A 12,987-nucleotide genomic window follows, 5' to 3' on the forward strand; every position below is an offset into this window, starting at 1 on the left:
AAACTTTCAGTTGCAGGTCAGCAAAATAAGAGGATGATATAAATACAACATCAACTAAAATTTAGTACATCTACTAAATCTCAAAATGGTCTTGTTACTCGAATTCCCATAAGAAGGCAGCTCAAAGTACAGAAAAAAGGCAAAGGAACGACTGAAAGGCTATACCTAATCCAATTTTTCCCTGCATCCAACTCGCCTACACGAACCCAATAAAGCTATAAAAATAAACCAATGCTCAGAACATTATACCCCGATAATATTTTCAAATCTTCATTAAACAGAACGTTAATGATTTAAAGATTTTTCGTGGTTGTAGTAATGAGGTTCAAACTCTCGGACTTGTGAAGGTAATGGATTTTTAGATTTATAAAAATTATATACACAAAAATATTAACAATGGTGCAAGAGGTATTGGGGTTTAGGATTCCACCGAATTCATTTCTTAAGGTTCAAATAATGATTCTTTTAACAATTATAGCGCAGTAAATATATAAAATATATTGACTCTTATTTTTTCCAAGATAAATTCTCCAAATATTAGATGTAAATGTTATGCATGAGGCATCAAATCATCTAAGCTAAGCATGCCGCATCAAATCAAATGACAACTAATTTTTTCAAATCATAATTTTAATTAAAATTAGTGCAAAAGTCATGAGAAGAATTAAATATAATTACCCAAGTGTGAAATAAGACTTCCTCCATCACCCCAGTGTTGGGGTTTAGCTCCTCATATTAATCATAATCTCAAAATACATGTATTAAGCTCAAAAAGTTGATTAAAGGGAGTAAAACAAGTGAACAGAAAAATTGCAACAGAAATAATTGTTGCAAAGGCGCTGTTCACCGTTATAAAAGGAAGAACGATAAAAAGATAAACTGTCGTTGTAGCGTTTTAAGACCCACACTACGACCCACGAGCCGCTGTCGCTGTCACTGTTGAAGAACGGCTGCTCTGGCGGGTCCGTTCTTCGTGTTCTTCATCATCATCATCAACAGCAGCAGAGTTTTGTTAAACTCTGATTTCGTCTTCTCTAGCTCCCAAAACTCTCGACAACCTCTCTACTAAACCCAAGGGGTCCTTTTATACCCAACAGGCGCGTTTAATCTCGCCATAACTCGACATAATTCTCATTAAACCCGCTGTCCAAAAATAAGCGATAGTTACCATTTTTAGAAGATTTTCACGTCAACTCTCTCCCTGCACACTCCAAATTGCCTTCTCCACGCCTCAGCACTCTTCCTGAGCTATCAGAACTCCCCCATGCACGCTCTAACTCCAATTATTCTTGCTTACAGTGCGTGTTGCTCTGTTTTGGTTTGGTGAATCGAACCAGGAATTATAGCCAAATTTGATCAAACCTGATGCCCAAAACATGTTCTCTATGCCATATCACATCTCTATGCCAAAATTCAGCCATTGAATCGACGTATAACTGCTTCATTTCTTCGATCGAAAATCTCCTGAACTGTGAACAATTTTCCCGCCAAAAATCAAAATTTGAATTTTGAAGAAGACTGCCCCCTACCCGTCTGTGGAGTGCAAATAGAAAATGCCCAACTGAGATGCCCCTTAGTAATTGGGTTGCCCCTTAACCAAAATGAGAGTCCGAATAACAAATGTCCTCTGGGGATGCTCCGCATAATTTTTCGAGCCGATTTTTCCAAAATTATTTATTTCCAAAAAATACCTACAAACACACAAAACACCAAAATAAGGACGAAAACGAGTACTAACAATACGAAACAATGAGGATAATTTAGACACATAAATGCGTCTATCAGTTAACTTCGCCACTATTCAGAAAAAATGCAAAGCACATGCAACCGTAATATACGAACACATTCAGTTCATAAATTTAAAATGTTAACATTCAAATTGTTTTTAACATGTCTAATTGCCCTATAAAGTTGCAATTCTCTTAAGCTATTCATTTTGATGCTAAGAACAATCAAACATGGAAGAAATAAATAGGGTAATGCAGACAGCAGCAACAAGTTATCTCATAGTTATCTAATAACAATAGCTATTATTTCCCCCTGTACATATCTAATAACAATAGCTTTCCCCCTAAATAAATCAGCTTTCCCTATAACAAAAATCTTTTGAAATCCGAAGATCACTCATAGTTATCTCTATATCAACATGTCAGAGGCATTGTCGCAATGTCGTGTACCTCATATCAAGTTTCCATTCGAATGAAATACAAGTATTTTCACATTTTCCAGACGAAAAATATCAGTAAACATCTGTTAACCAATGGGACCAGAGACTTCAACTAGGAAGGTAGAAAAGGGAAAAAGGGCACGAAGTCAGCAATGAATGAGATGATAAAATCAAAATCATACGAGTAAGATAGATATAGAATAGATGTTTTGAGGCAGAAATAATAGAACCGTCTCAGCCTTAGCAGCATCATTTTCAGATTGGCCAATCAAATCTTCTCTAACGGCAAGTTGACATCCCAGCTTCTTATCATCTAGAATATGAAGTCATGAACTTCCACGTATGTATAAAAACACGGAACCTCATTTTGAGCACAGAAGCTGTAACACCAAAAACTTTTAGAACATCAAACTCATATTGTATTACGCAACTGCATTTTCCAAAACCGGAGCTTGTCAATAAAATTTCAGTTGCAGGTCAGTAAAATAAGAGGACGAGATAAATACATTAACCAAATTTTAGTACATCTATTTTTATTTTATTTTATCAAATAAAACTCACATAATAGCAAATAGAGATCAGGCATAGGAAACACATAAGAGATTTTTATTTTATTTTTCCAATCGGCCGGCCAAATAAGAGATATTGATCAGTAAATACAGAACAGGCATTAAAATATATAGGATGATGATAAAAATTAGTAGATGGTAAACAAATAAGAAAATTAAGGATTTACCACAAAAACAAATAAACATAAATCATAAAGAGAAGAGATTACCATAAACACAAATCAAATCAGAAACATCCATTATCAAATTTGCCACTTTTCACTAATAACAAAAGACAAAAGAACAAAGAGTACCAACACACTTTCAGATGCAACAAAAGCAGCAAAAAAGAAGTCCAAACCCAAGATTCCTATTGGTCTAAACTTCTCTAGTGGGCACAGGAAGGAGGCTTTCTTTGTAAATGAAATCCCCAAATCGCAAAGGTTCACGATAGGGAGACTTTTTATCCTTCAGAATAAACTGCACATCCTTGCTAAATCTCTTCTTCCTCCAGTCGTAAAAATAGAATGACGGATCATCCCCTTTTAAGGACATTATGATGAGCAAATCTGTATCCGGAACAGCTAAAATGAAATTACACATTTTCGGTTTCCATTTAAAAGGCGGTACCATGAAGGTCTCTTCTATCCAATAGAAATCTCTAACAGTGCCTGCGCTGCTTGTAGACGTTGTTGCATTACTAATACCTGTCAGTTTCTTGTGTTGAACATCATCGCCATCATATAACACACACATCTTCATCGATGTGTTGTTATTTAATGGAGGATAAGAACACTCATCATCCCACCTTATCTTCAAAGCTAACACAGCTAAACGACCACCGATTTGTATCAACTTACTAGCATAAGGATGACGAGTTTCTTCAATGATGTAATTGGGAACTGAAATTACTCTAATTTTTTTGCTCCCGACATTAAATTCGACAATCAAAGGTTCCTTAGTTTTAGATGGGTGAGTCAGCCAATAAATGCAACCATTTATGTAAAGGGATGATGAAGTGAAATCCAACGGTGAAATTGTTGGCGGGAATAAATCCAGCCTTCTCCATAATAGATTGTTGTTGCTATGTCTACCGTCAACGGTCATGACCTCACATACAGTTTCAGAATATAAATATCCCCGCCAGTTGGATATTTCCTTGATCCACATAATAACCACTTTGTGTTCTTTAGTAGCAGGATCATACCCAAAGTAATGCTACGGTCCAAGACCATAAGTAACCTTGTAAGTTGCATAATCACCATCTTCATCTATAGCTAGTTCCTCCGGTGGATTTTCACTTTGTTGTTTAATCATGGATTTTACCCAAGGTGTTGACTGTCCCGTGCTCGGATTGAACACACGAACAGAACATGTGCTGGTTTCTATTACAGAAATTAACCCATTGATAGCTCCAAAAACGTGTACCAGAGAAGATCCTGGTACAGATATTTCCCTTTCAACATCCTTTACTCTTCCTTGAGACAGTAATAGTTCAACTGAGGAGAAAACACGAAGTTGATACGAAAACCTAAAAAGGGAGACACTACCATCACCACCAGCAACATTACATGATTTTGATCGTGCGAAGTGTAAATCGATGAAGCTTCGATATGTATGTATCAAGGAGTACCATTGTTTGCATACACACTTGAACCTCATGAGTGGTTTTACAGGGACCCTAGTCAGTATCTCACAAAGTAATAACTCATTGCCCACAATAGGATGACTAGTACAACTCGTAAGAGGAGGAGACTTAGATAATAATTCATTACCCATAACACGATGGGGCATGAGAGAAGGAAATTTAGAAGTATCACCATATCGCTTCATGATTTTTCTTCAACTTTATCTCTTTCTAAGCAAGCTTTGGTGTTGATAAATAAGGTTTTCTTAGAGATGATCAAATAAAATTATCTAGGAATTACCAATAGGTACCATTATAGTGTTCTTAGTTAGTGGCAGGTCCACCCATTAAAGCCCACTAATCAGAGGTCCATAATTAAAAGAAAACATGAAAATGGACCAAAATTTTTAAGCCCAGGTCCTGTACACGTGCGGGACCAAAGATGTGTATTTCAAAAATTCCTAAAATAACCTTCACCTAACCAATAACATTTTAAGTTTTCTATATGCTCGATCAAAAAATTCAGATCGGTTTTCTTCTCTCCTTTCTCTTTCTTCTGCTGTTGTTGGTGCTGGTGAATTTAGACGTAGGGTTTCTGAAGGTCGCCCTCTTTTTGCAGGTATGTTATCTAATCTTTTCTATAATGTTTGTTTTTGTTTTCTGTTATGCTTTCAACTGAATCATAAAGATTAGATCGATTTCATGATTTTGGTAACTCGATTATAATGATGTTCTCTATGTTAGTGATTTCTGTGATTTACATTGTTTATATTTCTATTTGTGAATTGCTTTTTTTGTTTTTGTTTTTATAAATCTTATTTGTGATTGTTCGATTCTGTTGTTTCTCACAGATTCTTAAAAAAGTGAGAGATCTATGCTTTCGATTTCATTATCTTTCTGTTTTCGCTTCAAAATCAGGCTTGTTTATACTTTCAGATCGTATTATCCAGCAGTACATATACGGAATACTCATAAATCTCGGTCGCTTTTGTTCTTTTTTTTATGAATCTTGTTCATATTTATTCTGTTATTTGGTTAGATTGTCATGTTTTTAATGATTTTAGCTATCGATTTTATTATTTTTCTGTTTTCGATTTGTTTGTACTTTCAGATCGTATTATCCATCAGTACATATATGTAATACTCATAGAAAATGCTCTTAGATTCTGGTTCTTTCATAGATCTCTAATTTTTTTAGTTTGATCCATCAGTACGTATGTGAAATACCGTATTATGTGCTTCGATTCTGTTGTTTCTCATAGATTTTTAATTATTCTTGTCATGAAGTTGATTTGTAGTTCATGAAACTGCAGTACATATATGACATACTCATAGAAACTTCTCTTAGATTTTTCTTTCATAGATCTCTCACTTTTTTAGTTTGATCCATCTGTACATATGTGAAATACCGCATTATGTGCTTCGATTCTGCTGTTTCTCATAGATCCTTAATTATTCTTGTCATGCAGTTGATTTGTAGTTCATGAATCTGCAGTACATATATGGCATACTCATAGAAACTGCTCTTAGATTATGTTTCTTTCATAGATCTCTCACTTTTTTTAGTTTGATCCGTCATTACATATGTCAAATACCATATTATGTGCTTAGATTCTGCTATTTCTGATAGATCCTTAATTATTCTTGTCATGCAGTTTGATTTGTAGTTCATGAATCTGCAGTACATATATGGCATACTCATAGAAACTGCTCCTAGATTCTGTTTTTTTCATAGATCTCTCACTTGTTTTAGTATTGATCCATCAGTACATATGTGAAATACTGTGTATTAATACTGTTACATCTTTGTCACATTTACAGGTTCAAAACATGTCTGATGCTGAGTGATCCAATCCAAATACTTACTCCTATGCATACATCTATTATAAGCATCATCATTTTGCCTTCCTTCTGGCAACCAGGCTATGTAATGCTGGTATTAATTGATAGTCCCGACAGTTCCTTCATAAATGCCTTTTTACATAGATCAGAGAGTGCACCATCTCATTGTATACTGATGTCTAATTTCCGAATGATTCATACACAGGTTTGTACTCGCCATTTTCTTTGTGCTTTCTCTTTGTTTTTTCATGAATATTCAGTACATATGTCACATACTGATAGGAAGTGCTCTTTGTTATGTTTGATTCAGTACATATATGAAATACTGAAATAAATGATCTTTGTTACGTTTGATTCAGTACTGGAATTGGATATGGAGATGATCTGGAGTTGCAGTTCAGAACTTATTGCAAGAAATGACATATTTTGAATGATAGGAACAAGAGTTGCTATTGGTTCAGATTTGCAAGCTTGTGAAATTGGTGGTGGTCTTGATAAAGTTACAAATTGGTTGTGATGTGTGTTTGAAAGAAGGTGTGGTGAAAATGGATTTGGAGGAACATAGAAGGTTGGGTTGCTGATGTAAACTGAAGATACATATGAGATAGAGGAGGAATTGTATGTGGTGATTACTATGAACAAAATCAGTGGATGAGATGTTCGTCTCAATGGGTTTATGAAGATGGTAGTGCTGTGTAAACAGGGAAGAAGAACAAGTCTGTGTTGCAGCTGAATTGAAATGACAATGGTGTTGATGTAGCTGTTGCAGTTGTGGTTTAAGCTAAGAAGATTGTGATGCAGCAAGAGAGAAGATTAATGAGAAATAAAATAGTAGAAGTACTCAAATTTGTAAACAGTGTAGCAGATATGTACTCAAATTTGTAAACAGTATAGCAAATATGTACTCAAATCTATGGTCCTTTATCTGTTTTAGTTAAATTTGGACCTCCAGATAAATAAAATTCTGATTTGGTAGAAGTATGTTATTTCACACGTACTTAAACATTGGGGTATATTAGTCATTTCCATGTTTTCAAATAATTTTGGACCTTAGGATAAGAGTAAAATCCAGTTGGACCCTACTATAAATAACCTTATGGGCTTAGGACCAAACAAGAAATTTTCCTAAAATTATACATACAGGATAATAACTTAGTCCTCTATATATACACATATGTAAACGCGTTTCTGGAAGATACCGCCAGAGATTGGCCTATATCGGGAAACTAAGCCAGACAAGTCCTGCGCATATCAGGTTTCTAACTCCTTCTAAAACACAACAAGGTACAAGAATAAACATCATCGTCTTTACTTACCTAAAATAAATCCGTGGATCACTACCGTTCTTTTTTCTGAAAGAAAAAAATTAAGCAACAAAATTTAATATTAGAAAAGAGAATCTTCAAAAAGAATTACGAGGGACTACTGTAGACCAATGCATAAAGAGTTTAGGATCACAGAATCGTGATAATCATGAATCCAATTTCAGATCCATGAAATTGGATAGAGAAAATAAAACGAATACTAAGAAATTAAGCAGATCGGATCAAAACCTAAACATCAAATAACTAAAGCAATCTAATATCCTGGTAATATAGGTTTGATCATGTCAAATCCAGAGTAACAACGGGATCTCATCGTATTCTATTTGGAAAAATAAAAATTTGGGAAATAATCAGACTCTACTTAACTCTATCACTGGTAAAGGTTCAAACTTTGTAACAAGAGATGAAACCGTAAATCATTGGAATCAAATTAAAACCTTAATTCGACCGAAAAATAATTCAGTTAGACTAGAAATGAAATAGGAGGAACCCTTACCTCAAAATGAAAGAAAAGAACATAGAAGATATGAGAGGCTAGGAGAGTTTCTGGTTCAGAGGGAGAAGTCGAGAGAAGAACATATCTTAGAAGTTGAACAAAAAAAAGCCTTTAAGAAAGAAAAGAAAAAACGTCTTATAAAAGAACCTTGGCAAATTAGGGTATACCCAAGGGCAATGGCCAAACATAAAAATCTGTTCAGCCAGGTGGATGGCCAAACTGGGTTTTCCACTATGGAAAACCACTCGGCGCTAGGCTAATAGGCGCGCGATCTGGATACATACGCTGGCGCTCAATGGCATAACGTTGGCACGCAAACGCTGCCGTCAGGTAGGGTGACGTGGAGTCACCAGTGCCATCGCCCGAGTTTTTGGTGCTGACGCTAACGGATAGTTTTTAAATTTTCAAACATTACTTTTTCCCTCTATAAATTACCATCATCTTCGAACAATTCACTCACACCAAAGTTCACTTGAATTTTCTCTTCCAAAATGGCTGGAAAGGCGATCACACCTTTTTGCGATGCAAAACTTGAAGCTGTTGTTTCTAAGATATGTGGGGGTTTTAAAAATATTGAAAATTTTAAAAGGGAAGTGCAAGTTTTAGAAGTTGTTGCTCCAAGAAAATGTTCCGCTAAAAGGCAAAGAAGAGCTCCAGTTTTGAAAGTTAACAACAAAAAATTCAAAAATAAAGGTGAAACTGTCGAAGAGCGCGTCAAATGGAAAATACGTCAAATGAAGATAAACAGGAGACCAAAACTTGTACTTGATTTTCATTGAAGTTTTTATTATTGTCTAAGTTTATATCTTGTAAAAGAATTGGCAGTAATATCAATGAATGAAAATGTTTATATTTTTAAAATAGATTTCCACTTCAGATTAAAAGTGAAATTTATTACAATTTATTAAACTTGCAAATAACAATAAACCACAACAAAAACATCAAACTACATCAAATCCAGCGACATTCTCTCTGTAAAGTTCATAGAATTCAAAATGCCTAAACTCTCTCCCGCTTTCTTCGGTAAACTTGGCCTGAGTGATGGTTTTCAGTTCTTTGTTGGATAATCCAGAATTGCTACGATGAACCATCCATAATATTTCTGTATAATGTTTGACTTCATTGCTGATGAATGCAGTTCTTAGTTCTAGGCTCTTATTGTTTCTTATTGATTCGTTCCACGATACTATAAAATGTCCTAATACTCTTTCCCAGAAATTGTCATGGTTCATTGGTCTCGCCATACGATGTAAACAACATCGAACTAGAGCAACATCTTCTTCCATTGTAAATTCCGGCAGCGGCATTCGAGTGCAGTAACGATGTGCTTGAGATGGACCATCTTTCAAAATTCTGAAACACGCTTCGAAACGAAAAGGCTTACCGTGAGCTTCCTCCCAATTATCAAGAGCTGTTTGAATCACTTCATCTTCAGTTACACCGCTGAACTTTTCTCGATAAATTTCTATTACCAAAGCAAGAAATGGATGGATTGTAAGCCTAATATGCTGAAAACGAGCACGCAATTGACGAGCATTTCGGTTTCCTGGGTTTCCAGTCAATGAGACGAACATTGAAAACACGTTCTCCCAAAAAGAACTTTCATGAGAAATAAGAACACCAGTGATTATCCTATGAAAGAAATATGCTTTTCATAGAGTTATATCCTCTTCTTCGGTAAACTTGGGACCATGATTTCTAAGAGACATTTCTGCAAAGGAGGAGGAGAGATATAAGAAAAAAGAAGAACAAGAAGAAAATGTGATTTTGGACGTACAATGAATAAAATTTATAGGATTTGTGAACGAAAAATTTGCTTAAAATTTTTATTGGGAAAATTATATGGGTAATCCGGGTTACCGGTGACCCATGTGAAAAAATTCCACGATATCTAATCTTTTGCTACAGAATTCCTAATCTGTTATAAAATGCATGGGTTATATGCATTGATATGGTGGCTATTGTCACACGCCCATTTAATCGCCTAAAATTTTCATGGGACATGACCGGCAATGATTGTGGTTCAGTGAATCAACTTCACCCAAAATAATTCATCCTTGCATACTTGCATCAAAGTACGCATCTTCCTTCACTCATAAGGCATTGCACAACGAAAGTTTTTTCTTCTTTCTCTCTAACTCTTCATGTCCCCATAAGCATAAGAGGTTCTGCCATGTACTTGAACAATTCTCACACAACATCAGCAACATAATGAACACAAAGATATATTGCAACAAACCCATTTTATTGCACTAAAGGAAGATTACAAAACTCGTCCATCACATGGACCAAAACAGGCCATTCACCCTCTTGGTGAATGCCTAAAACTCTCTCTACATTAGTGGTTCTTCTCCCAAACGAACAACACTAAACTTATTGATCCCTAAGCTATTTATACAAGCTAATGATCAGGACAAAACTCTGTGCAACCGCTTGCACAATCCTTAAACAACCAAGTGTCCAAGTAGTTTCCATAACCACCACTTTCAACTGCCACCTTTTGTGTTGTCACACCAACTGATGTCCCACTTGTTCTTGGTGGTTATGAACACTCTAATATGGTTATAAACACACTTTATAACCGTTTCATCTTGTCTCACTTCATTGGCATGCTCGCAAAGCCAATAACCAACTTGTAACCGCCATCTGAGCCATATTGCGCCACTTGTTGTGGCATACTGGATTCTGCCTTGCACCAGCGTTCAGACCTCTTGGCACTGCATGCTTATCATTCTAAACTCATGCACAAACAATTCTTAAGCTTCAAACATCGATGCCATCTCCTTAAGCTCACTCTAGTTACTCATGTGTCTTATATGCTTCACTACGCCAATTAGCTTGACAACAACAATGAAACTCTTGCATTGCCAACTTGTTTTCATTGTTCAGACTTTGGCCCTGCCTTGAACTAATGCATAGACTAACTCTTAGTCTATTCCACTCTTCTTGCATCATCCTTGAATTGGGGCCAACTCAATTCCATGGATATGCATCGATGCCAACATCACATGCTGCATCTGTCAACTTTGGCCATGTTTTGCCAATCCTTCAATGAAGCTTCATTGTGTCGTCCAATAAGCTTCATCACTTAGCCAAATTTATTTACAATGTAGTGCTGCACTTGCACTACATTGGTCCTATGGGTTTATGCCATTCTCGACACTTGACAGTCTATACAGTAATACCGCTATTATGGCTTGCGTTGCGCTGTTATAGCTTAAGTTGCGCTATTATGGATTGCGTTGCGCTATTATAGCTTACGTTGCGCTATTATGGCTTCGCATTGCACCATTACGGCGGAGTACTGACTTGGCCTGCAACTCTGTAACGCGCAATCATTGTGCGACACTTGCAGTACCGTAATAGACCTCCCCCACCTAATCCGTTCAACGCCCTCGTTGAACGCAACAAAGTATACTCGTTATACTTTTTCTCTGGGACCATGATTTATAAGAGACATTTATGCAAAGGAGGAGGAGAGATATAAGAAAAAAGAAGAAGATGTGATTTTGGACGTACAATGAATAAAATTTATAGGATTTGTGAACGAAAATTTTGCTGTTGGAAATGGAAATTTAGACGTTTGAAATGGAAATTTAGCCATTGGCGTTCGTAGTAAAGTCTCGGGCGACATTAGTGAAGTCGCCCGAGAATTTCCTTTAAGCGCCCGTTTGACTTACCAACGCCTATATTCTATTATAAATACATCACTATATTTTACTCTAAACCAAACCAACTGATATCTCTCACATCATCCACCATGTTTTCTAAAGGAAAAGCGAAGCAAATATTATGTATCGAAGCAAAAGAGGTTTGGCCATTATGTTCCATGGGTAACCACAGTCTTATGCAATGTCCTTGGATGAATTCAAAGTGTCCGCGGGAAGGTTGTCCACGCATCAAAATGGTGATTGAATCACAACCTAAAAAAGCTCAGGTATTTGCAATGTCAAGATCCCAATTGTCCATAGGAACCACATTTGCTAGATGATGCTATGAAGATTAAAAAAGAAGAAGAAGAAAAGATTGCAACAATGTGCAAAAAGTTCAAACTTAAATCCAAATTGAAGAAGGAGTTATTACACTGCAAGCATTGTGGATATGGAAATCACGAATACAAACATTGTCCACAGAGAATCAGTTCATGCTCAAAGCCCGGTTGCCGGACTTTTATACATTTGCGGACTTCTTCTGAAGAAGACACATATGGAAGGCATTTTTGGGAATGTCCCAGGTGTTTTTTGGTGGAGTGGGCTGATTGAAGTTGTAGGACAAATCAATTCACTTTGGTATTATGTTATTTAATTTGTTGTTTATTATGTGTTATTACGATTATCTAAAACCATCAATATCAAGTAATTTAAATTTCACTTCGATTAGACATTGCACCATCAATTTCATAAATAAAAACATACTGCAATGAACAACCACATCATACATGAGAATAAAAGAAATGCATTAAATTAAAACAACTACTACACAGGCGTCAATTCTCGGAGGGTGGTGGAATTCCTAGGGCGATGTAGGGATCATATATATTGAGCACCCTAAGAATGTTGAAACAAGTATGGAAGTCGAAAGGAAGACCACGGTGAGATGTTGGCCACATCGCTAGAGTTCTGGGCAACACTTCATGTTCGGCTTCACCGTTGAGCTTATTTCGGTGATTCTGTTTTAGTTGGGCGACGAACTCCAATACATTCATACTCACTAAAACGATTCTGCAATCCATGAGAAGCACGCCCATGGATGTTCCCCGTTTCAGCGGTGAACATTCTGAAAACTTTCTCCCAGAAAGTCAACGTCGAATCGGCTACATTACGCATGACAGCATCTTCTGTGTGAAAAACAAAGGCTCTACAAATAGCTAAATCCTCTTGTTGAGTGAAGATAGCTGCACGAACTCTTGGAGGCATTTTTGTAGATGATTTGAGAGAGAAGAATGTGTAGAATGTGTGAATTTAGAGTTGAAATGAGGAGTA

The 12,987-nt window shown here is 36.2% G+C and overlaps 1 protein-coding gene across 1 annotated transcript; it reads right to left on the reverse strand.

The window, feature by feature from the left end:
• Nucleotides 1–3,933: 3,933 nt before the first annotated feature.
• LOC113278847 (putative F-box protein At1g32420) lies at nt 3,934–4,548 on the reverse strand. Its single transcript, XM_026527580.1, has one exon. It carries the CDS (start codon nt 4,546–4,548, stop codon nt 3,934–3,936), a length of 615 nt encoding a protein of 204 aa, XP_026383365.1.
• Nucleotides 4,549–12,987: the final 8,439 nt, after the last annotated feature.

This window comes from Papaver somniferum, chromosome 5, assembly GCF_003573695.1.
Source record: "Papaver somniferum cultivar HN1 chromosome 5, ASM357369v1, whole genome shotgun sequence".
In the NCBI taxonomy this organism is placed as follows: domain Eukaryota; kingdom Viridiplantae; phylum Streptophyta; class Magnoliopsida; order Ranunculales; family Papaveraceae; genus Papaver; species Papaver somniferum.

Excerpts from the sequence above, each read along its gene's own strand:
- LOC113278847 (XM_026527580.1), bottom strand. The coding sequence starts at position 4,548 with ATGAAGCGATATGGTGATACTTCTAAATTTCCTTCTCTCATGCCCCAT.